This window comes from Alexandromys fortis, unplaced genomic scaffold (genome assembly GCF_014885135.2).
Source record: "Alexandromys fortis isolate MF-2015 unplaced genomic scaffold, M_Fortis_MF-2015_v1.1 scaffold_34, whole genome shotgun sequence".
Taxonomy (NCBI): Eukaryota; Metazoa; Chordata; class Mammalia; order Rodentia; family Cricetidae; genus Alexandromys; species Alexandromys fortis.
The window spans coordinates 1795976-1821787 of NW_026067933.1; the positions used below are offsets into that span (position 1 = coordinate 1795976).

The following is a 25812-nucleotide window of genomic DNA, read 5'->3' on the forward strand; positions in this document are numbered from 1 at the left end:
TAGACGTTCTCTCCAACAGCACCTTTTAAGTGTCATTTATTAAATCTCTTTCATCAGAACAATTTCACTTTCAAAAGTCACCAGCTGCATTTTATCAACATGGCTTGAGCTCTTAGATCCAGCACACTCTCAGCCTGGACAACCTTTCTGCAATATACAGACTGTGAAGGAAGATGAAAATTGAGAGAGGCCTTCATTGTGAGTTGGGAACAGCTGACACACCACAGGTCTTCCATGAGTTCAGCAGGAAAGTAGATACAGGTGAAGCCTGGCTGACACTGTCCTCAGTAAGCTCAGCAGGGAAGCAGGCACAGGAGAAGCTGGCTGGCACAGAAACCCTGAATTTAGTCTTCTCTGATGACCTACTTAACCAGGTCATGATGGAGGTGACCCCATCTGTTGAATCACGTTGACTACTTAGTAGTCGTTCCTGAAATACATTGCTATCTAGAAAATTTCCTTGAAATCAATAAGCTTAATATTCATGTGTATCATCCTGTATGTACATTTAGAAGAAGAATGAATGATTGAAATACAATTTAAATCTTCAAGTAAGAAAAAAATGTGCATGACTTTGTTCTCTTAGATCTGGTTTCTAACCGAAGTGTAGCAAATACAGTAATATGTGGCTATTTATGCTGTGACACATATGTTGACTTACAACACCTCTCAGAGGAACCCTTAAGAGAACAACTGTGGAATTCATCTGTTCCCTAACACTCTACTTGAGGACACAATTTCCTTTGAAGTCAATTATGTCACAGCCAAATGCTTTGATAACCCGCTAGAACTAGCAGACACAGTGTTATTACTGAGATAGAGAGAGGGGAGACCCCTGAGCCGTTATCAGGTTCTTTCGTTTCTCTACAATCAGCCCCTTCATATCCCTGATAACAGTGGCACAGGAAGTTCTCCGCCATCCCAGCTAGGTCCGCCTCTGATGCTCTTCCCTTCACTATGAACTCTCCGTCCTCAGAGGCTTCTATGCGGTAACTGTCAGGGTTCAAATGGAGGTAATGAGGTGCTTTCCATGTCTTCCGTATGCACCTCCCATTATTCTTGCAAAGGTGATGACTGCATACCTCAACTGCTCTGGTCACATTGATTATGTATTTCCCAAAATCCGAATTCACAAAGCGGTTGACCTTCGTACAGTTCTCCTGAGAAGGCATGAAAACAATTCAATCAGATATTTTCGACCCAGAAGGCAGCTCTTTAGACTGGGCTAAAACTAGATGGCTTTGTCCTAGTGGGTAAACTCTTGGACCCTACTGTAGCCCAAAGGTCTCATCTCAGAAGTGAGAAAGGCCTTAGAGGCAGAAGATGTAACAGTAAGGCAGAGTAACTGAGTCAGCAAACCAGCCGGAGTCAACATAGAGGTTCTTGCTTTTCTTCAATTCATGCATCTTTTCCTTTTCCTTCTAGCTCGCAAGGCAATGAATGAGCAGCGTGAGAAAGAAAGAAACACAAACAAAGCAGAATCCACACCAGAGCTGCTGCCGGGCTGCGTCTCAGGGCTGAGTTGTTCTTTCTGGTTGAGTTCCCCTGCTAGGTCCTTGGACAGCAGAGGAGAGGGTGCCTGAACTAGCCTTGTCCCATAGTCACACTGATGAATATCTCAAATATCACCATAGAACCTTCATCCCCAATGGATGGAGATAGAGACAGAGACCCACATCAAAACACTGGACTGAGCTCCCAAGGTCCAGTTGAAGAGCAGAAGGAGGGAGAAGATGAGCAAGAAAGTCAGGACCGCGAGGGGTTGGTCCACCCACTGAGACAGTGTGCCTGATCTAATGGGAACTCACCAAATCCAGGTGGACTGGGACTGAACAAGCATGTGATCAAATCGGACTCTCTGAATGTGGCTGACAATGGGGGCAGACTGAGAAGTCATTGATAATGGCACCGGGACTTGTTTCTACTGCATGTACTGGCTTTTTTGGGAACCTAGTCTATTTGGATGCACAACTTTCTAGGCCTGGATGGAGTGGGGAGGGCCTTGGACTTCCCACAGGGCAGGGTATCTCTTAAGACTGGATGGGGAAAAAGGTGGGTGAGTGGGGGAGCGGGAGGGGTATGGGAGGAGGGGAGGAAGTGGAAATTTTTGAATGGAAAAATTAAAAAAAAAGAAGTGAAAAAAAAAAGAAAAAAATCCGAGTCATCAGGTTCAGACTTCCTGTTGACCCTAGAGCATTCTGGACTTCTCAGTTACTTATACTTAAACATAACCTGTTGCAGGTTCTACTCCTACACACAACCAGATATAGAAAAGCTGGAAACACTGGGTCATTTGTGTGTGTTTTCTAGTACGTGTTCTACATAGAAGTCACCTAGGTTGTGTATACTGTTTCCTGATGAAACACTTCCTCATGAGTCAGCAGCTAAACCTGTGACTCTCTGAATATGCTCATAGATGTGTGTGATAGCTATTCTTCAATATCAACTTGGCTACATCTGGAATTAACTGCTGTGGGAACTCCTTCAGCCAATAGCCTTTAAGATACCGGCTCACTTTGGACGTGGTCTCATGTGTTATAAATGCAGGTGAAAAGCATGCACGGGCCTCTTGGCTGCTGGATTCAGTTCCAGTTCCCAGCACACACAGAGGACTGTGGATTGCTACTCTTTCTGTGAGTTTATCCCTAAATAAATAAACCTCTCTGATACTCCATTCCGGGTTATTGTGAAACTCTTTTGTATGTCAGCAATTAACTAAAACTCAAATGACTGGGCACACACCTGTGGGGGATTTTTTTTTTCTTAATTAAATCCTTTGGCGTGGGAAGAACCACTTCTAATCTGGATCTTTGAGGTGGGAAGATCCACCTTTAATCGGGACCACACCTTTCTGGCAGCCTATATAAAGGACATAGAAAATGAAACTAAGCTCTCTCTTTGCCTGTCTGCTCTAACTCACTGGGAAGTCCACCCCTTCACACCAATTAGAGCCTACTCCTTCAGGATTCGGGCATATACTGAAGACAAGCTGAGACATCCAGCTTCATGGACTGAATAACTCCTGAATTCTTTTTTTTTAATTAATTTATTTATTTATGAGAAATTTCTACCTCCTCCCATTTCCCTCTCACTCTCCCCACTCCCTCCCCCTGTCCCTTTCCAGTCCTAAGAGTAGTCATGGTTTCCTTGAACTTTCTGTTGGTAGACAGTCATTGGTGGACTAGCTAGAGCACAGCCTACAAGCCATTCTAATAAATCCCCTTTATGTATGTAAATATAAATAGATTTGGACTATTGAATATATATTCATTCTATAGGTTCTCTCCCTCTAGACTCTAGAGAGTCTAGAGAATCCTGACTAATACAGTGAGCATGGTTACAAATACTTTCAGGAACATTGTCTCAATAGTAACAAATTGAGCCAGTAAAGTTCTAAAAATAAAATTAACATAGACTTATTTTTTCAATTTAACCCAGATTTGAAGGATACAATCTTGACAAGTCTGGGTTAAACGTGTTATAGTAATGCTTCAGACAAGTAAAATGAAGAACAACTGGAGATAAATAAGAGACTGCAATTAATGTGGCTTAAGGAAAGTCAGAAGAGTTCTTCAAGTAAATGCTGTTTCAGCTGGGAAAAACTTAAAAATATATCTTAACCTTGTTTTAAAGGCTATCAATTTCCAGCTGGCTACTCTACAAGGGAAAATACTTTCAATAGGAAGGTGTAAAAGTTAGCATCTTTTTTCTAGCTCTCCAGGTAGGATGCACTATTTCATGTAGTAGGTCAAGGCAAGGAATCCAGTCTCAGAGATCTGTGGTCATTAATAACAGTTCTACTACAAAGTAGCCTGAACACCTAATGACCTCCTTGATTCCCCCTCCCCCCACCTTATCTCCTTGTCTATAGTCGAAGAGAATAGTCATTAGCCGACATGGCCAGTAAGTGAGCAGATCCAAAACACACAGAAAACCTGTCTTAACGCATGATAAACATCAAACAAATATCAGTGTTATGATTGCTGTCTTTTTATTATTTTTAGCCTTATCTAAGTACTAAGTGCTGATTTTCGGCTTTTACCCTAAAGCTGGCTTGCTGTGGGAATCCTGAGTGTTTTGATTGGGGTGATCTCTACAGGAAATCGGAACAGTATACCCTGGAGGTACTGACTTACCACAGATGCAGTTAAATTCATGTCTCCCCAAATGACAAAGCCTGCAGCTCCCAGCGCAGCGCTTTCTCCTATGGTACTTATTAGATCTTGCTAGATGGGAGAGAACAAAGTTAATTAGTCATTGGAAGATGTATGTATCCACTCACCAGGAATTAAGATTTCAGGCTGAGCCCAAATACATCCTAGATATCATCCCTGAGTGACATACATATGAAATGGACTGATGCTCAGAACCACATTCTCTGATCATATACAACAGTGTGCTTGCGAGTGTATGTGTGTGTGTGTGTGTGTGTGTGTGTGTGTGTGTTAGGCAGAGTCTCACTGAGTAACCTTGACTGCTCCGGAACTCACCATATAGATCAGGCTGAACTCAAACTCATAGAGATCCTCCTGCCTTTGCCTCTAAATTCTGGAATTAAGAGCATGTACTACCCAAGAAAACCCACTATCAACTACACAATACTCATGAGAGCTCACAGGGACTGAATCAACAACCAGGGAGCATGCAATGGTCTGACCTAAACCCTCTCCATATATGTTATGGTTGTGTAGCTTGGTCTTCTTGTAAAACTAAAAAAAAAAAAAAAAGTGGGAGAGGGCCTGTCTCTGATTCTTTTGCCTCCTTTTGGGATCCTTTTCTCCTACTGGGTTGCCTCATCCAGCCTTAATATGAGGGGAGGTACCTAGTCTTACTGGTTGATTTCCCTGGGAGGTCTGCTCTTTTCTGAAGGGAAAGGAGGAGGAGTGGCTCTGGGAGAGATGGGAGGTTGGGGGAAGGAACTAGGAGAAGACGAGGGAGGCAAAATTGATATAGGGATGTAATGTATTAGAGAAGGATAAACAAAGTGTGTATTTAAAAAATACTACATCTTAATAGGCAGGATATTAACTTTTTAAACAATTAGTATATAAATAGCCACCAACAGTTTGTTTATTTGAAATTGACTGGGGATATTTGCTCAGAAGCTAACTATATGTATAAATACATAAATAGAACCCAAAGAATTTCCTTTTTTTGAGGCAAGCCTTTTAGCTCTAATTTACTACCGACCTCTGACCTCTGCGGAGCTTCACAAGTACAGTCACTCAGGTGACCTTGTGTCCTTTTGAACTTAGAACCAGGCAAGGGTAGAGCGCTTAGTGTCCCCAGGCTCTGACTTTGTCCATTCTTTATATTTGGCCACTGAAACGCTCTATATTTAATTTCTAAGTACTGGATATAATGGGCTTTATCTATGTATGATTCACCTAAGCAATGACAAATCCACAAGGATTTCTCCCAATATGGCTAAAATAAATGAGACGGAGGTTTCAGAAGTAAAAATTGGTGTTTTATCATTCAAAGATTACCTTAGTGCCGGAGATGATTGTGGACCAAGGGAACATAGGGGGAAATAAGATTTATTATACTGCTGGTTTCCTAGCTTATTAAATTATAATGCATTCTCCCTCTAATGAAGGTTGCTAAACACTTACCTTTTACTCCAAAGATAAATTCCCGTAAGTTAAGTAATAGAAAATGGTAGGTTGGAGGAAAAAACAAGCAAAAAAAAATCAGACTATCTTCATTTTGCCCACTTTATCACATCAATACCTAAGGAATTTCTCCTGACACGTCTATAGTCCATCATTCAAATTAACAATTTTACAATGTCTATCTTAAAACAGACTTTTACGAACATTTTTCTGGAGACATTTGAAATGTAAAGAGAGACTTAGGTTTGAATTGACTTACCTCTCTGGTTCATATCCGTTTCTGTTCTCCAAGACCATAATATCAGACAGCCCACAAAACAAAAAGAGTGGCAGGGGGTTCTTTGGGGCTCAAAGGAGATGATATACTTAAGAGGATTTTAAAAATTGTCAACAGCCTGGTGATTAGAAGCAGCATTACCTATGCAGTGCTCAGATTGCAGACTGCAGGATGTACAACTGTTGACTCAAACGCATAAGGAAGAAAAACTCAGACCACTGACTTTGAAAGAACCTTAAGACCAGCAAGAAGACAATCACAGCGTGTGGTCATAAGGAAGAGTCCAAGAGCCTGCTTAGGATTAAGGTGGTGTTATCAAAGGAGGAATGGGACATAGCATTTATATCTTGTGTTTATGTCATTGATTTACATTCACTAAATATGGAAGCTACAGATTTATGTCATGACAGCCATACCATCTAAGGTTATATTAGTTTATTTTAAGTATGTCATTCCTTTAGTATCATTATGAAAGTGCATTTACTGGGATAGATAAAAGACATAACTAGTCTAAAAGAGCATCTTGACAAAAAACAAAGGGGCGGTATCATTTTAAAAAAATGTTAGCATCTTTTTAGTTCACTGTCATCTGGCAGAGTTCAAGGTGGTAATTGAATCACAGACCAGATGTGATCTGAGGAACAGAAAAATGAAGGCACACTAAGGAAGCCATTGAGAGGACACCTCTGGGAGTGTACAGGGACCAGCTAAGAATTGGAGCCTCAAGCATGGCATCTCATGAACATAGAAGCCAAGGAACAAAGCGGCTGTAGCAAAGCCTCTGCTTTTGCCCATGATTCTCAAATTCAAATCAGTGATTCAGAAGTTAATGAGTACTTTGTTTGCTGGACAAAGAAAAAAAAAACAATCTAGAATTAACCAGAAAACTTCCTCCATCCATGCTAGCTAACTTTCTTAGTGACAAGATGGCATGCAGGCTACTGGAGAAGAAAAAGATATCAATGGTCTTACCCATCTCAGTACTGGCTGACACTGCTACTGACTACCCTGGCAAGATGTGCCCAATGGTACAATAATGTCCCAACTGTTAGAAGGTTGTGACATTATTTTGTGTGTGTGAGCTTGGATTTGTAGCCTACTCAACAAGAGGGAAAGCAGGTATAGTAATGTAAACCTAATCAAAGGTCTGTGACTGAGAAGGTCATAGGTCCTCGAGAGAAACCAACCACTGCAATTTGCTAAGTGATCATATTGTCAAACTTTTATTTTTTTCACTTGTATTTATTATATCCACAAATATGTGCTACTCATAACTTTGGTCATAGAAGTTTGTTTTTGCAGTGAACAGTGGATTAGACAAACTCATAACTGTTTAAAGTGCTGAGAATAAGAGTCTACGAGTGCTCAGCTCTAATTGGGACATTATGTCAGCTCTCCATACCCTCTATCATTCGAACATTCAGGTAGCATCAAGGTACTGGGGATAGAAAGAATACAAGAGCTGATAGGTGAGAAGGAATGGGTGGAAATGCTGCCTCCTCTACATGGTGTATTTACTGAATGTGTGAACTCACAACAGCTATGGTTTCCTGCATAAGTTCAAACTAATTAAAATTCCAGGCTGATTGGGGCCAGGGAGCTCATGTGGTTCCACTCCTAGCTTAGTAGCTGTTGACAGATAGTAGTTTTTAGATAAGAAGGACTTCTTATTTTCTTGGAGAGTGTGGCCACTAGTAAGTTGCTCATGCTCCAAGGGATAGCCACGTAAAACCAGGTACCACTAACTTGACTAAAAAAAGGGGGGGGGACTTGAAATGGAAGGGATAAGTATGGAAGAGACTGGATATAATCAGATTACATTGTATGTATGTAAGGGGGGAAGTATACGAAAGGATACCTAAAAGAGTCTTCCTCCATACTTGGTTTTGGGTCCCTGGTGCTTACCAGAATTTATGTTAGAAAATAATCTACTAGTGGGAGACATAATGGAAAAACAGTCACTAAAGAACTTACCTTGTATGTTGCCAGAGAAACTAATTACTCACAGAGAAACATTTAAATCTTCACCCACAGAAACACTTTTCATTGTTTTTATAAAGCATAACATCACATTATGTCTTAATTAAATTTACATGTTGGTGGTACTAGCCATCTTCCTGGTGGAATGAGATGGTAGTGCCTCTGTATTATTTCCCCCAAGCTATGGCTGCTGCCTGGGATTCTTAGGGAGTCCATGGCTAAGTGCTTCAAGGCTTGTTTTAACATGACAGCTACTCTACATGTATTTCTAAAGGGATTCAAATTTTCACACACCTTTTCTCATTTGGTTTTTATCATACTTTTGTTAGATCAGTGGGGTAGCAATAGTGTCTTTATCCCCTGTTTCTGTGTTAAGAACTGAGACACTGGGTTCTGGGAAGGGTAAGAGATTTGCTACCATCCCCAACTGTATACATGCATGCATTCTAAACTGTAGACAGGGAGCTGGCGAAATGGCTCAGAGGTTAAGAGCACTGATTGTTCTTCCAAAGGTCCTGAGTTCAATTCCCAGCAATTCCCACATGGTGGCTCACAATCACCTGTCATGAAATCCGGTGCCCTCTTTTGGCCTGCAGGCATACATGCAGACAGAACACTGTAAACAAAATAAATGAATCTAAAAAAAAATAAAAATTTTTAAAAAAATAAACTGTAGACATATTTGAGAAAGAAATGGAGGCCCCTCATATTCATTCAGAATTTGAAGCAGACGAACATCACATTTTTTAAATTGTGAGTAGATTTTGTGGTAGATTGAGTGCAGTGGTTTGTATGCTGATGTTTTCAGTCACAAAGCTGCCCTCTCAGAATGAGAAGAGCCCCAAGTGCTGGTGCTACTTTCCCGAGAGGAAAGAGTAGCATTTCTGAACTATTGCTATAAAAACAAAGGTGACCCAAGCCATGTGCAGTGTACAGAATGAGCCAACACACTAAGTTGCTTTTCCAGATGAGCATGGATCCTCTAAATTTTAGGTTTTTATTTTCAAAAATAAATTAATCATCACTGAAGAAAGAAACATTAGGAAGCTAAATATACAAATATATATACAAAGAGAGAAAGTTAAAACTTACTTTCTGCTACATATGTGTGTATATACCATATTTTGTGTGTGTGTGTATATATATACATATATATGCTCTATTTTACTTTCCATTGCCAGAGTCAGTATTATCCTGTAAAATTTTAGATAGCTTTTCCAAACCTCCCAGCAAAGATCTCTTGCCATTCTTGATTCAGTATTCACAGATGACTTTTATGGGTAGGATGAGTCTCAGCCCATTGTGAAGGCTTTCACCTTCTGGATAGTGATAAAGCCACAGAATTTCCACACCTCCCACGGTGTGCTCCTTCTTCTCCTTCAAATGGGCACGCATGGTAAAGCCCAGACTGGAGTGCTTTCTACACATTCACTTGAGGATGTCAAGCACTCAGTGAATCTCTTGCCTTTTAGCCATCTGGTCCACTGATACTTATAATTGAAGAATGAGAAGAAGCACCTCTGTTGAAATATCTTAAACCCTTGGTGGCAAGTAAAACGCTAAAATACTATTGCATTATGAAGCAATGGCTGAAACAGGTTGCAGGTTTTCTTGGTGCAGAAAAAAATATATACATCAGTACCCAAATCCACTCTTTGTCTTGGAAGTTTCTGTTTAAATGACTGGGGCAATGAAGGAAGAGAAAATCAGGCTGAAAGTTGGCCAAGTTTAAAGGTTACTCATCCTGGAACAGATGGGATCTCTGGCAACATATATGTCTTGGGTGAAACTAATCAGGTACAAAGACAGTTCTCTCAGAGCTTTAACCTGGGCTGTGAAGCTACTCATGGTCACCACTGAATTTACAAGCCCATACCACTCTGCCTGTTTTCCATGAGCAGTTTTCAGAGAGGCAACTAGGTCTAAGATGGCTCCGCCAATTTATGATTGTTTCATACTTTAAAATTGCTTTTAAATTAACTATAATTTTAAACCACTACAGGCATGAATATAGCTTACTTAGTAAAAGCTGGTATTACATATTTAAAAGAAAACAAATTCTCCTCTCTTTCTATTTGAAATGATGAAGACAGAAGCAGGGATGTCTTTCATTCTATGTTAAAAATGCACTCTCTAATTTCTTAGCCTGCTAAACACATAGTGTTTCAATAATATTCCACAACAGCCAGTAGCAGGGAATTCAGTAGCTACTAGCCTCATATGTTAGCTCCTTCACACTTTGGTGTGTCCTTTAAAAACAGTGTTAACAAACAAGACAACAAAATTTAGTTGCATAAAGAAAGAGTCTAAGCAGACCAGTACTCTAGAAAGAATAAGATGCTAGGCATAATTAAGAAGAAAATTTATCTTTTAGAGATGCAGCCGAAATCCTCCACCAGGAGGCAAGAAAAGTCTTACCCTAGAAAGAAAGAGCAGAGGTTCATCTCTGTAGCCCAGTCGTGTGTAGGTGAATACAGGCAGAGCATAATCATGTGATGTCATGGTAGAGATCCTCATTGATTCATATACCCGAAATTGAGAGAAGTGCAATGTACGTTCGCTGTCTCTCAAGGATTTCTTGATACTAATAGCAGGATACAGAGAAGTACTGCTGTTCCAGAGCCAAGAAAGCTCATCATTCCGTAGAACTTCCTCTTCTGGGCATGATCCAGTATAGTTTGCATCATAAAAATTATAATTGTGGCAATCGGGATATAAATAATAACCCCAAAGGCCTTTGGGTCGACTCCTGATTCCCAATTTGATAGTTTCCTCCATGAAAGCTTTTGCACTTTTCTCAAAAGTTGCTTTGGCTAGATTTTCAATATCAGCAGCTGATATATTCTTTTTCATATCAGAAATAAGTATTCTTGACTTTTGTCTATAGATATCCTTTGCATCCCAGTTCCGGGCCCACTGTGGGCGCCAATATTCCCAGTCTATAACAGCAAGTCCACTGAAGTTTTCACCAGGGATGTAATAGTTAATATCCTGGGCAGCCTTTTTCAGATGTAATTGTAAGCTTGTGTTTTGTGGAAGACCCCCATTGATGGGGACCCCTCTTGATGTATACCATGGGTAATATCCCAACTTGTTGGCATAAAATATAGTAACATTTTGCTCCCCATCTTTGAGCCGAGGGCTTCCAATCATCTGAAACATTTTCAAATTCAGTGTGAAATTATACTTTATCAAACACAGATCTGTTGGCGCATTCCAAGCAGCTATAAAAGGCTTCCTTTGGTAAATTGGAAGTCGGGCAGGTTTTAGAGATGAGATAGACTTCAGGATAAAAAATATGAGCAGCTGAACAACATGGAGCCTTAATTTTCCTTGAGATAACAGTTTCATGATAAGATAGGAACTTACACCACTTCTTCTTTAGTGTACCCCAGAAGGCCTGTGAAGAGATTTGATTTTCTGTTAGTGATAACTTGAAAAGGATGTATGCTGTTAATGTTTTTTCTTTGTATTTTCAAAGCACATTTATTTTAAAGTCGTAATGATTTCTATAAATGAACTGAGATGTAAAATCAAGTGTCATGGTCAGGTTTCTACTCAGGGACAGTGTCGACAAACTACAAACCCCGTATGTCCACAATAAGATAAAAAGTAAGATGTATGGTTCATGGTGAAAAGCAGATGTAAAATAATACAATCACTTTGGCAAGTTTTCCAATATCAGGCATTACACTCAGATGCTTTCATTGTTTTACTATAACCATTATTTAGTAGTCTGTAATTGAATTCCCATTTTACAAAAGAAGAAATGGAGACTAAAATGAAGGACGCTGACTGATGTCACACCACACAGAAGATAAGGCAATGCAAATAAATGCTAGACAAAATGCGTGGTTAGTGGAGCACTTAACCTGGCTGTGAAAGACATAAGAAGATAACTGAGATCAGTGGCAAGGAATACCACAGAGGAGGTGTGCTAGGGCTGACTTGAGAAGGCAAGAGACATAAAACTGGCACATTTCCCTTTCAATTTTCTCGGAGAGAACTGCAAAAGAACTACTGTTAGATAACCACAGCAAAGACCTTAATGGTGTAAAATGTTCTTCTGTACCAGAGAAATGGCAATGCTTTGTGCTTAAGTATAATTCCATGATATTAATACATGTAGCAGACATTTGCTGAGTATGTGCTTAATGCCATGATACTAAGACATGTAGCAGACATTTGCTGGGTACATGCCTAATGCCATGATACTAAGACATGTAGTAGACATTTGCTGGGTACATGCCTAAAGCAATGATAGTAAAACTTGTAGTAGACATTTGCTGGGTATGTGCCGCGGAAACAGGTCCTTTTCTACTTCTTCTGTGGTGAATTCTGCACCACATGCCTTGGTGAAGTACTGCTTCACCTAATAAACCTCAAAGTGCAAATGCTTCCCCAGCTTTCAATGTAGCTTTGATGCTGTGTGGGACCTTGATTTAAAAAAAAAAAAACACTTATATGCATCCTACACTAGCCTTTGAATTGAGATCTTGCGATTCCAAGCAGCCAAGGGATAATGTTGATAGGGGTGAGAAAATTTCAACATCTGGAAGATAGGGAGATGGCTCAGTGGGTAAAGTACTTGTTGTAGAAGTGTGAGAACCTGAGTGTGAATGCCTAGCATTCCAGAAAAACAAATATAGTGGAACTCTCCTGTAACCCCTAGTACTTGGGAAATGCAGGCAGGTGAATCCCTAAAAGTTACCAGCTAGCAGTCTAGCTGAATTAATGAGTTTAAGGTTAAGAAAGAGACTTATTGATTCCTAGCCACCAGCAGGGAGCTGACTTCCTAGCCATCAATCTACCCCACCCCCAACTCACCCTTCCCTGCAAGCTCCGTGGAGACCAATAGTTGGTGGACATTAGAGGTGAGATAGCAGCGGCCCTGTGGCCCTGGATCCCCTATTCCCTAAAACCCCCACATGGGAGAAAAGCCTGGGGGCCCTTCCCCAGGTCCCTTTGGCATTCCTAGCTGCCAGCAGGGAGTTGATTTGCTAGCCATCAATTTACCCCACCTCCAATTCGTCATTCCTTGCAAGCTCATGGAGACCAATACTTGGTGGACATTAGGGGAAAAGATAGGAAGGTGCCAAAGCAAGAATTCCTTCAACATCCTAAAAAGCAACATGGTAACACCAGAACCCAGAGAACACACAACAGGAAGACTTCATCATCCTAATCCAGAAGATGTAGAAGAAAATGACTTTTAAACATAACTTCATGAAAATGATGGAGACCTTTAAAGAGGAAGTGAAAAACTCCCTTAAACAAAAGGGGGAGAAGACAAACAGTGGTGTAGGAGGTTTTGCTCTATTTGTGTTGTTTTCATTGGTTGAATAAAGAAGCTGCCTTGGCCTTTTGATAGGGCAGCCCTTAGGTGGGTGGGGTAGACAGAACAGAATTCTTGGAGGAAGAAGGCAGGCAGAGAGAGCCGCCAAAGTCAGACGTGCTGAATCTTTCCCGGTAAGCCATGATTTCATGGTTCTACACAGATTATTAGAAATGGGTTGAATCAAGACATAAGAGTTAGCCAATAAGAGGCTAGAACTAATGGGCCAGGCAGTGTTTAAATGAATACAGTTTGTGCATAATTATTTCGGGGCATAAGCTAGCTGTGTCCCACCACCCTCCATACTATAGATATTGGTCCCAACAACAATGGTGTGGGAGGTTCTTCTGTTTGTGTGTCTCTTTCATTGGTTGAATAAAGAGACTGCCTTGGCCTTTTGATAGGGCAGCCCTTAAGTGGGCAGAGTAGACAGAACAGAATGCTGGGAAGAAGGGAAGTGTGGCAGATGCCATGATTCTCCTGCCCGAGATGGACCCTGATTAGACTCATGCCAGTAAGCCACAGTCAAATGGCAATACACATTAATGAAAATGTGTTGAATCAAGATGTGAGACCTAGCCAATGAGAATCTAGATCTAAGGGCTAGGCAGTGTTTAAATGAACACAGTTTCTATGTAATTATTTCAGGGCTAAGATAGCCAGGTGGTGGGACACAGTTCACCACTCTCTTACTACAAAACAGAAAGCTGGAAGAAATTAATAAATCCCTCAAAGAAACCCAAGTAAACTAAGAAAAAGCAATCAAACAGGTGAAGGAAACAGTTTAAGACTTGAAGATTGAAATTGAAGTAATAAATAAAATACAAACTGAAGGAACCCTGGAAATGGAAAATCTGGGTAAATGAACAGAAACTACAGAGACAAGTATAACCAACAGAATACAAGAGATAGAAGAAAGAATCTCAGGAGCTAAAGATACTATTGATGAAATAGACTCATTGGTCAAAGAAAACACTAAATATAACAAATTCTTAACACAAAACATTCAGGAAATCTGGGACACCATGAAAAGACCAAACCTGAGAATAATAGAGATAGAAGAAGGAGAAGAACTTCAGCTCAAAGGCACAGAAAATGTATTCAACAAAATTATAGAAGAAAACTTTCCCAACCTAAAGAAGGATATCCCTATGAAGGTACAAGAAGCTTACAGAACACCAAATACACTGGATCAAAAAAAAAAAAAAAAACCCTTGCAATAAAATAATCAAAACACAAAACATACAGAATAAAGAAATAATATTAACAGCTGCAAAGGAAAAAGTCAAATAACATATAAAGGTAAACCTATCAGAATTACACTTGACTTCTCAATGGAAACCATGATCCAGAAGGTCATGGATAGATGTGCTGCAGACACTAAGAGACTATGGATGCAAGCCCAGACTACTATACCCAGCAAAGCTTTCATTCACCATTGAAGGAGAAAACAAAATATTCAGTGACAAAAACAGATTTAAACAATACATATCCACAAATCCAGTCTTACAGAAAGTACTAGAAGGAAAACCTCAACCCAAGGAAGCTAACTACATCGACAATACCACAGACATCTGATAACCCCCCACCAGCATAGCCCAAAAAAGAGAAACACACAAACACTACTAGCAAAAGATAAGCAGAGATAACAACCATTGGTCATTAATATCGCTTAATATCAATGGACTCAATTCACCTATAAAAAGGCACAGGCTAAGAGAATAGATACTAAAGGATCCAACATTCTGCTGTTTACAAGAAACACACCTCAACCTCAAAAACAGGCACTACCTCAGAGTAAAGGGTTGGGAAAAAGTTTTAAAATCAAATGGACCTAAGAAACAAGTAGGTGCGGCTATCCTAATATCTAACAAAATTGATTTCAAACTGAAATCCATCAGAAGAGATGGTGAAGGACATTTTATACTCATAACAGGAACAATTCATCAAGATGAGGTCTCAATCCTGAATATCTATGCCCCTAATACAAGAGCACCCACATATGTAAAAGAAACATTACTAAAACTTAAATCACACATCAAACCCCACACACTAATAGTAAGAGATTTCAACACTCCTCTCTCAACAATGGACAAGTCAACCAGACAGAAACTTAACAGAGAAATAAGAGAACTAACAGATGTAATGAATCAAATGGACTTAACAGACATTTATAGAACATTCCACCCAAACAAAAAATAATAGACCTTCTCAGCACCTCATGGAACCTTCTCTAAAACTGATCACATTCTCACATTCTCGGTGACAATGCAAACACCCACAGATACAAAAAAAAATTGGAGTAATCCACTGTGTTTTATCAGATCACCATAGAGTAAAGTTAGAATTCAACAACAGTACTACTCCCAGAAAGCCTACAAACTCATGGAAACTGAACAGTCAACTACTGAACCACCCCTGGGTCAAGAAGTAAATAAAGAAAGAAATTAAAACACTCCTTGAATTCAATGAAAATGAAGGCACAAGTTATTCAAACCTATGGGACACTATGAAAGCAGGGCTAAGAGGAAAGTTCATAGCTCTAGTTGCTCACATGAAGAAAAGAGAGAAACCTCACATCAGTGACCTAACAGCATTCCTGAAAGCTCTACAAAAAAAAAGAAGCAGACTCATCCAGGAGGAGGAGAAAACAGAAAATAATCAAATTGAGGGCTGAAATCAACAAAATAGAAACATAAAACCATACAAAAAATCAATGAAACAAACAGCTGGTTCTTTGAGAAAATTAACAACATTGGCAAACCCTTACCCAAACTAATCAAAAAGCAGAGAGAAAACATCCAAATTGACAAAATCATAAATGAAAACAAGAAAGACAATCTTACTCATGAGCATGAATGCAAAAATTCTCAATAAAATTCTAGCAAACCAAATTCAAGAACACATCAAAAAAATTATCCATCATGACGAAGTAGGCTTTATCCCAGAGATGCAGGTCTGGTTCAACATACAAAAATCTATCAATGTAATTAATCCATCATATAAATAAACTGAAAGAAAAGAATTATATGATCATTTCATTAGATGCATAAAAAGCATTTGACAAAATTTATCACCCCTTCATGATAAAGGTCTTGGAGAGATTAGGGATGCAAGGATCATGTCTAAATATAATAAAAGCAACATACAGCAAGCCGATAACTAACATCAACACCAAATTAAATGAAGAGAAACTCAAAGCCATTCCACTAAAATCAGGAACAAGACAAGGCTGTCTGCTCTCTCTATATCTCTTCAACATAGTTCTTGAAGTCTTAGCAATAGCAATAAGACAACATACAGAGATCAAAGGGATTCGAATTGCAAAAGAAGAAGTCAAACTTTAGTTATTTGCAGATGATATAATAGTGTCCATAAGTAACCCCAAAAACTTTACCAAATAACTCCTACAGCTGACAAATACCTTCAGTGATGTGGCAGGATACAAGATCAACTCAAAAAGTATCAGTAGCCTTCCTATACACAAAGGATAAAGAAGCAGAGGAAAATCAGAGAACCATCACCTTTCACAATAGCCACAAATAGCATAAAGTATCTTGAGGTAACACTATCCAGGAAGCGAAAGATCTATTTGACAAGAACTTTAAGGCTTTGAAGAAAGAAATTGAAGAAGATACCGTAAAATGGAAGGATCTCCCATGCTCTTGGATTGGTAGGATCAACATAGTAACAATGACAATTCTGCCAAAGGCAGTCTATAGATTCAATGCAATCCCCATCAAAACCCCAACACAATTCTTCACAGACCTTGAAAGAACAATAATCAACTGTATATGGAAAAACAAAAAACCCAGGATAGCCAAAACAATCCTATACAATAAAGGAACTTCTAGAGGCATGGTCATCCCTGACTTCAAAATCTATTACAGAGCTACAGTAATGAAAACAGCTTGATATTGGCATAAAAACAGAGACGTTGAAGAATGGAATCAAATCGAAGACCTGGATATTAGTCGACAAACCTATGAACACCTGATTTTTGACAAAGAAGCTAAAATTATACAGTGAAAGAAAGAAAGCATCTTTAGCAAATGGTGCCGGCATAACTGGTTGTCAACTTGTAGAAAAATGAAAATAGATCCATATCTATCACCATGTACAAAACTCAAGTCCAAATGGATTAAAGACCTCAATATTAATCTGACCACACTAAACCTGACAGAAGAGAAAGTGGAAAGTAGCCTGCAATACATGGGCACAGAAGACCACTTCCTGCGTATAACCCCAGTAGCACAGACAATGAGAGCAACAATGAATAAATGGGACCTCCTGAAACTGAGAAGCTTCTGTAAAGCAAAGAACACAGTCATTAAGACAAAAGGGCAACCTACTGAATGGGAAAAGGTCTTCACCAACCCCACATCAAACAAAGGTCTGATCTCCAAAATATATAAAGAACTGAAGAAACTAGATGTTAAAATTCTAAATAACCCAATTAAAAATGGGATACTGAACTTAACAAAGAATTCTCAACAGAAGAATTTCAAATGGCCAAAAGATACTTAAAGATATGTTCAACTTCCTTAGCTATTAGGGAAATGCAAATCAAAACAACTCTGAGATACCATCTTACTCCTGTCAGAATGGCTAAAACCAAAAACACCAATGATAACCTATGCTGGAGAGGATGTGGGGTAAGGGGAACACTCATCCATTGCTGGTGGGAATGCAAACTTGTGCAACCACTTTGGAAATCAGTGTGGCAGTTTCTCATAAAATTGGGAATCAACCTACCTCAGGATCCAGCAATACCACTCTTGGGAATATACCCAAGAGATATCCAATCTTACTACAAAAGCATTTGTTCAACTATGTTCATAGAAGCATTATTTGTAATAGCCAGAACCTGGAAACAACCTAAATGCCCCTCAACTGAAGAATGGATAAAGAAAGTGTGGCACATCTACACATTAGAGTACTACTCAGCGGTAAAAAAAAAAAAAAAAAAAAAAAAAAAAAAAAGACATCTTGAATTTTGCATGCAAATGAATGGAAATAAAAAACACTATCCTGAGTGAGGTAACCCAGACCCCCCCAAAAAAATGAATATTGTATGTACTCACTCATAAGTGGATTCTAGCCATAAACAAAGGACATTGAGCCTATAGTTCGCAATCCTAGAAAAGCTAAGTAATAAGGTGAACCCAAAGAAAAACATATATAGATCCTCCTGGAAATTCAAATCAGACAAAAGTTTGAGAGCAGGGAGGGTGGCAGGGTGTAGAAAGAAGGGGAGAAGAAGGGGTTGAGGAGAACATGAAGGAATAGGATAGTCAAGATATAGGAAAGACACATATGAGAGCAAGGAAAGAGATATCTTGATTGAGGGAGCCATTGTGGAGTTATCAAGAATCCCGACTCTAGAAAAATGCCCAAGAACCCACAGGGATGACCCCAGCTAAAACTCTAAGCAATAGAGGAGAGGGTGTCTGAACTGGCCTTACCCTGTAGTCAGACTGATGATTATCTAAAATATCACCATAGAATCGTTGTCCAACAACAGATGGAAACAGAGGCAATGACCCACATCAGAGCACTGGACTGAGCTCCCAAGATCCAGTTGAAGAGTGGGAGGAGTGAGAGTGTGAGCAAGGAATTCAAGACCATGAGGGGAATCATCCACTGAGACAGTTTTCTTGAGCTAATGAAAGCTCACCAACTCCAACTGGACTTGGAGTGAACGAGCATGAGAACAACCAAGCCCCTTTGAAGAGGGTTGACAGTTGGGGCAGACTGAGGGGCAACTGATGGTGACACTGGGATGTGTCTTTACTTCACGTACTGGCTTTTGGGGATCCTATTTCCTATGGATGTAAATCTTGCTCAACCTAGATGTAGTAGAGAGGTCCTGGGACTTTCCACAGGGTAGGGTGCATGGACCTCTCTTAGGCTTGGAGGGGGTGGGGTGGGAGGGTCTGTGAAGGGAGAGGGAGGGGAGTGAGAAAGGAGGGGAGGGAGTAGGAATTTGGAAAAAAATGTTTAAATAAATAAAAATGAAAGAGACATATCTTTAAAACTAAGATGGAGAGGGATAAAGGAAGACACTGGGCATTGAGCTCTGATATTCACACATTCGTGTGTACACACACACATACACACACCCCACACATGCACACACGTATGCACACACAGAATACATATACACATTCATGTGCACATTCACACGTGTACACACACACACACACACACACACACACACACAAAGTTTTCATTGTCCAGAAACAGAAGTAACTGAGTTTGGGGGCCATCTGTTCTTGCCTCTGCTGTTTGGTGCCAACATTGTTCTTGGGCTGAAGAACTTTTCTGTTCATATATGGGAAGTTTGATTTCAAACCAGAGACTGTGATAGAGACTCTTTCTGTAGAACCTCTGACTTAGAGAATTTCCTGAAATAAAAGGCATTCTATGAAATTATCATTTTAGCCACCAGAGGGCACCAACCAACCCTCATTGTATTTCTCAGGCCTAGCATACGAAAGCAAACAGAAATTCTAAGTAACTTATCAAACCATTAAAAGACATTTAAGAAGTTCTAAGTAAACTGATACATTCAAAAGTCACTTTTAGAATTAAATATTTTTATTCATTGGATAAATATCTACTCCTCCACAGCCCAAAGATGAATAAAATTACTCTGCCTGCTATTATACAACTGACTTTTGCTTCAGCTTTCCTCAGGCCCCTTTCCCTCAACACATCTATGCAACCATGGCCCCTGCATCTGAACCCTACTGTATCTGGACCAGTCAAAGCACAGATCACAGCTTGGTTCCACACCTAATCCTAAGCATCTCATAACAAGCTGCCTTTGCTTTCTAGCATCCTCCTCTAGTCCTCTTCTGGAGGTCCTAATCCTTTAAAATCATCTCTAATTGGTGGAACTAAGGAAGAGTTGACAACATAGTGAATCAACTGAATGGATGGGTGAGGAGTTTAATCTTGGCTCATCCCTAAAGTTTGTTATCTATTTCTCTCTGCTTACAAGCCAGGTTTACTTGGGAACATATAGGAGAACCATCTGTGAAGACATTTTGGAGGCCTCTAAATGAAAGAAAAAGGAGGTAGGTTTCTTCCCAGATATCTGCACCTCATAGAGGAAAGACACACCCAAGAAAGTTTCTTAACTACTATACAGTGACTTTGGCTACACAGTTCTGATCTTGCCCACTGAAAGATGAACACAACAAAGACAAAAAAAAAAAAAAAACAAACAAAAAACGCTGAGATGTGTTTCTAGGAACCACTGCTAACCCAGGATCTTACCTCTGGTTCACGCTTCCAGATAATGAAGAAGGTGTCCCTTGGAAGGAGATGGAGCTGCCACATTCAGACTGGGATCTCCGAAGAAGCCACTCTCCTCTATTCCGCTCACCAAAACTGTCATGATAAATTATATTAAAAAACTAAAAGGAATAACCCAATAGTGAAAAGAATTGAGGATGGGGAGCTTACCAATAGATGTGGGCAATTTCACAGGAGAGCAAAGTTAAGCAAGTTCATTGTCAAGCCGCAAGAAAAATGAGAGTGAAGGCCGTCTTGTTCGAGCATGGGAGTAGGGTGTGTAATGCAAAAATATTAAACACGCCTGTCACTGAGGACAAATGCCAGCAAGAATGGTTCCTCTCCTGTGGTTTTCTGTTTATTTGTTTGTTTGCAGTTCCAGGGATGAAACCCATGGTCTCATACATGACCACCCTTCTTTACCCATGCACCGACTCTCTCTGCCTTTTGATAACCTCCAGCCTTCTTCTACCCGCCCCCCATTCTTAGACTCGCTCCCAAGTCACCCAAGCAAGGCAGAAGTCCTACAGGTGGTTCTCTATGACATCTTTTTGCCGAGGACTCCTGAGGGTTTGAACACTTCATCTCTGGCATGAGCGATAGGGCCCTGGATTAAGTACAAATGTGGCCTTGTGATCTTTGAAGCTCTGGCACTTAGGCGAGTGCAGAGGCATTTAGCATGCATTTCAGAAGGGGGGTTCTCTAAGAACCAGGGAGACTATAAAGAAGCTGCTGTGGTGACCTGCCAGTGGGTTGTTGCAAAGAGTAATGAGTAACAACCTCAGGAAGTTTTAGCAATCACATTAAAAACATACACCTGAATGTTTTCTTCTTTGGTCCTTATGTGCATGGAAAACAGCACTCTACCCTGACCTGCATCCCTAACTCTTGTTGATTTTTTTCTTGGTTGGTTTGAGTTTTCTCTTAGTTTTTGTTTGGGGGACTAGATCTTTCTGTATGCCCAGGCTGGCCTTGACCTTGCGACCCTCCTGTCATCACTTCCCAAGGGCTGGCGTTAGAGTCTGTCTTAAATTTGACTGCAGCTCTAAATGCGTCTTTTTCCACTCATGCACCAAGGATGATATTGCAGCTCAATAATATTAGAGCTACTACCTGGAAACACTTGAAAGTATATACTCTCGACTCCACGTTAACGCATTACAGAAGAAATCTAACACTCTAACTCAGAATCCTTCCTTTTTATAATACTGGGATTTTGTTTTAAATACCTTTATAAGATGTCAAGCGAAACCTATCAGGGTTTACAGAGATATCCTAGAGTTTCTAGTCTCTTGAGAATCCAACAAATGCAATTTTACTTCCAAACCATCAGAGAAAGTTCAGCTAACTCTGGTGTTTTATTGATCGTTATAAAAAAGCGTAAATGTTTACCAAACAAATGGCAGAGTAGAGACAATTATCTCAAAGCTGTAGCCACAATTCTTCAGTAGCAACTACTAGCCTGCTCTCTTCTAACAGTTTATTGGAGCAACAACCCATTAGAGACATCATTTTTCCTGATAAATTCCTTCTCTTTTAAATGTCATTGCTCAAGGAGCTAGGTTTATGTCTACCAGAAAAAAATTCATATATATATATATATATATATATATATATATAGAGAGAGAGAGAGAGAGAGAGAGAAACAGACACACACACACACACAGAGAGAGAGAGAGAGAGAGAGAGAGAGAGAGAGAGAGAGAGAGAGAGAGAGAAATACTATTGTACATATGGATTTCTCAATGGACTTTTCCCCATAATTTTTAATTAAAAAATTTAGCAACAGTTGTGTTGTGATACAGTCCATTTTATTATTGTGTCTCTTGAGGGCCCATAGCTTATAAGCATGTCATTCTTTTTCAGGTAGTGATCACAGAACACAGGTATGCCTTCTTCTGAAAAAAATCTTGGATTCTATAAGACTGTTTCCCTTTCTATTCTTCTCAAAAAAAAAAAAAGCCTAACTTTGTAAATATATAAAAATGACTATTTTAATGTCACCTGTCACATGCTGTTTCCTCTGGATGGAAACCTCCCCTAACAGGAGGGTAGATAATCACAAGGCTCAGAAAATTCACAAGACACTCATAAGATGCACAAGGCGCCTCCCCAGGCTCTGTAATTGGCAAACAGCTGCTGGGGAGGTGACATTTCCATGGTGATGACACATGCAGTTTGCAGAGGAACTCGTTATACAGTCTTTGTGAGCAATCACCCATCACATGGAGACTTAACCTCCATGGTGACGCTTTCCTGTGTCATCCAAGGCGGGGTGGAGCGTGAAGCTTTGCTGACCAGAACTCACTCACGTTCCAGAAAGTAGCCCCTTACCTGTGTTCTTATGATCTCATAGGTTGATCAAAGCTGGGGTTTGGTGGAAATCTATCTTTGGTCTATTGGTGTTCTCTGTTCGGAATCAATGAGGCATTTCTATGAATCCCTTCAGGAAAAGTGCACCGGCACTAGTAAACAGAAACTTCACCATTCTTCAGTGTGAGAAGTTACGTTTCTTTCTGAAACTGAACCACTTTATATTTTTCAGAAATGCAGACTAAGAGAGAATATAATTGAGTTTGTATGAAAGTATATGCTTAGTTTTTATCCACAAAAAAAAGTGCCACTTTTCTGTTAGGACTTGATTTTTCTTGCAGTCAACATCAGCAGCTTTCTTGGGAAGGCACAAAAAGTCTTAGGACCACATTTTTATTAAAATGTTCCCTCTGCCAACCTGTTCTTAACTAAACTCCTCAAAATAACATTAGGTTGATGTAATTCTTCAGCTGTCTAGTTAAAGAGTTCAAACGCAAAAGTAGCCTAATGGTCTATGCAACATCATTCAAATCTTTTCAGCATCCATAATTCTATTTTAAAATACTTGCCTTCCACATAATATGGCCCAAATTATCACTAAGAAACCTGTAGTATTTGGAAGCATAGCCAGAGAGAAACTAAAGTCTGGAACAGAGACTTAATCTCAGGCTTCAAGTCTGCAAAAAATATTTAGACCATCTACTTTTCTCTGCATTGTCCAGCTTCTATGTCTGAAGTCAACATACCAGGTTGACTGGGTGACTAAGCCATATCGTCCTATAGCAAGTATGGTTCATCTACAAATTCTGCCTCAGTCCTGAGAGACATGGCTTGGGAACTAGGATTTGCATGTTTGGTGATGTTCATCTCTGATAAAATACACTTTAGCAAAGTAAAAAATAAAATAAAATAAAAAGAGCCAAGTGAAAAAAATAGATGGGCTCTAGACTGATTTCCTTGAAGGAAGAGCACAGTCCATGGGAAAGAGGCACAAACTACAAATGCACAAACCTTGTACTTACAAAAGCTTTACTCAACGTGCCATCACCTGTAAATCCCAAGTTTGAAAATACTATCCATCATCAAGAGGAAGGCTATGAAAGCCAGGTCTTCCCCTTCTACACAAAGGGTATTAGGATCTGTTACAAAGAATACAATCGCCTCTACAGATTACTATGAACATTGTACAGATATTAAAATATTCCTTGAAATATAATTTTACACTTACTGATACATAATTTTCAAATTTAAAAAAAAACAAGAAATTAAGATTATTTCCATCTGTCTAAGAGAGATACATATTGCAAACACGCACATACGCATGCATTTACTTACATATGTATAATTGGAGTAGTGAAGAATATCTCTGGATAAGGTCTCTGAAAATGGCTGTACCACTTGTCTCCAGGGAGCACAGTGTAGCTGAGTAGGATTAGTGGACAAGGTGAGGTTTCTTTGGGGGGGAGGGTATGTTGAGACCTTGCTTATATTGATTTGGTTGCTTTTAAGAACCCTTATTTAATGAAAACAACCCATATAACTTTGTGTTTTGAAAATACAGTTTACAAAATAATTCTGATCACAAGGCTATAATAAATAAGGACCCTGAACAAGGTCAGACCTCAAGTTAGACTTTATTAGTTAATTATTAAGGATCTTTTACAATGTGTTAGCTTTTTTCCAACCTGACCCCCACCAACACCCCCAAAAAAGAAAAAAGTCCCTTTTCAGAACATAAGAAAGACTTCATTTTAATTGGAGAGAAATGCTTTGGATTAAAGACTCTATTTAGACATACAAGTATTAGTAGCTAAATATAGATAGATTGACAACACGTAGTAAAGAAAAGCCAGAAGTAGGTTAAGGGTTAATAAGTATTAAGCAAAGAACATTGACGACAGTGTTGAGGAATTTAATTAGGGTCTGTACGTACCATGTCATACAGTGCATATCAGCGTATTATTTATTACAGCTAGTAAAATAGCCTCCTCTCACTATAAATATGTCAAAACACTTGTTAGCAGACATAATTATTTGGAAGATTTTGATATGAAAAGATGCTTTTGAAGCTCTATCCCATTTTGTGGCTTTGTAATAGTTTTGGTGATTTATCCTTTAATTTTAAATAAATCAGAAAATTAGGTTATCAGCATGGCCACTTTAGATCATTTTTCTTGATTTTTATCCTCACTTCAATACCTATACATATTGGAGGCAGGGTCTCACTGTGTTTCCCCGGACTGGCTTGGAACTCACCGTGTAGACCAAGCTGGTCTCGAACTCAATAGAGATCCATTTGCCTCTGCTTCCCGAGTGCCAAGACTGAAAGTGTGCACCACTACCCCCCAGCCCTACTATATTTCATTCAATTACCCCTTTAAATGACGTTTGTTTTCTGACCTTCTTCATTATTCCCCAATGAATTTAACGCCATTCTTGCTTGTCTGTTGACACACTTTCCTTTCATAAATGCCCTCTTAGATCTAAGCACTTTCACTGAATTTGATCCACTATCCCTGGTGACTTGATAGCACAAAATGAAAACAATCTTAAGCCTATATGCATAATTTACCAAAAAGATTCAAAGTTTGTATTCTCAAGTTCATTGCTATCACCAAAAAAAATATTATCTAGGTAATAAGATAAAAAAAATATTACCTTACAATTTAGCTTCTTTTTACTGTTTTAATCTTCATTGGGATATCACAATTCTGTTTCTTTGTAACAGTCACAATTAAAAAATATTGATACCATCTATATGTCCAGACATGGTGCTGATAATAATAAATCTATTTTCTGCCTCTGACCTGAAATCTGAGATCTTAAACATTGCATTTGTGGACTAGAATTTAAACTCTGGTTCTCAGGCATGAATAGCAGCAGTCCTTGCCCGTTCTGTGCCCCTCTGGAATCCTGTGGCTCGCTCTCTGGTTGACAGCTTTCTTATCCCATACAGTCACTTCACTGAGTTAGACAGACTATGGGCATTT

At 39.4% G+C, this 25812-nt stretch overlaps 1 protein-coding gene across 1 annotated transcript; it reads right to left on the reverse strand.

The window, feature by feature from the left end:
- Window positions 1-758: 758 nt before the first annotated feature.
- LOC126503932 (hyaluronidase-4-like) lies at window positions 759-11223 on the reverse strand. Its single transcript, XM_050145907.1, has 3 exons — window positions 10291-11223; window positions 4137-4226; window positions 759-1160 (listed from the first exon to the last, which is right to left on the reverse strand). The coding sequence occupies exons 1-3, from the start codon at window positions 11221-11223 to the stop codon at window positions 759-761; spliced, it is 1425 nt and encodes a 474-aa protein (XP_050001864.1).
- Window positions 11224-25812: the final 14589 nt, after the last annotated feature.

What these genes read in the sequence shown, in the direction of transcription:
- LOC126503932 (XM_050145907.1), bottom strand. Translation starts at nt 11,223, where the DNA reads ATGAAACTGTTATCTCAAGGAAAATTAAGGCTCCATGTTGTTCAGCTG. An exon ending in CTCTGCTCTTTCTTTCTAGG is followed by an intron (nt 4,227 to 10,290) that starts GTAAGACTTTTC and finishes TCTCCCATCTAG; the next exon opens with CAAGATCTAATAAGTACCAT. An exon ending in TGAATTTAACTGCATCTGTG is followed by an intron (nt 1,161 to 4,136) that starts GTAAGTCAGTAC and finishes ATGCCTTCTCAG; the next exon opens with GAGAACTGTACGAAGGTCAA.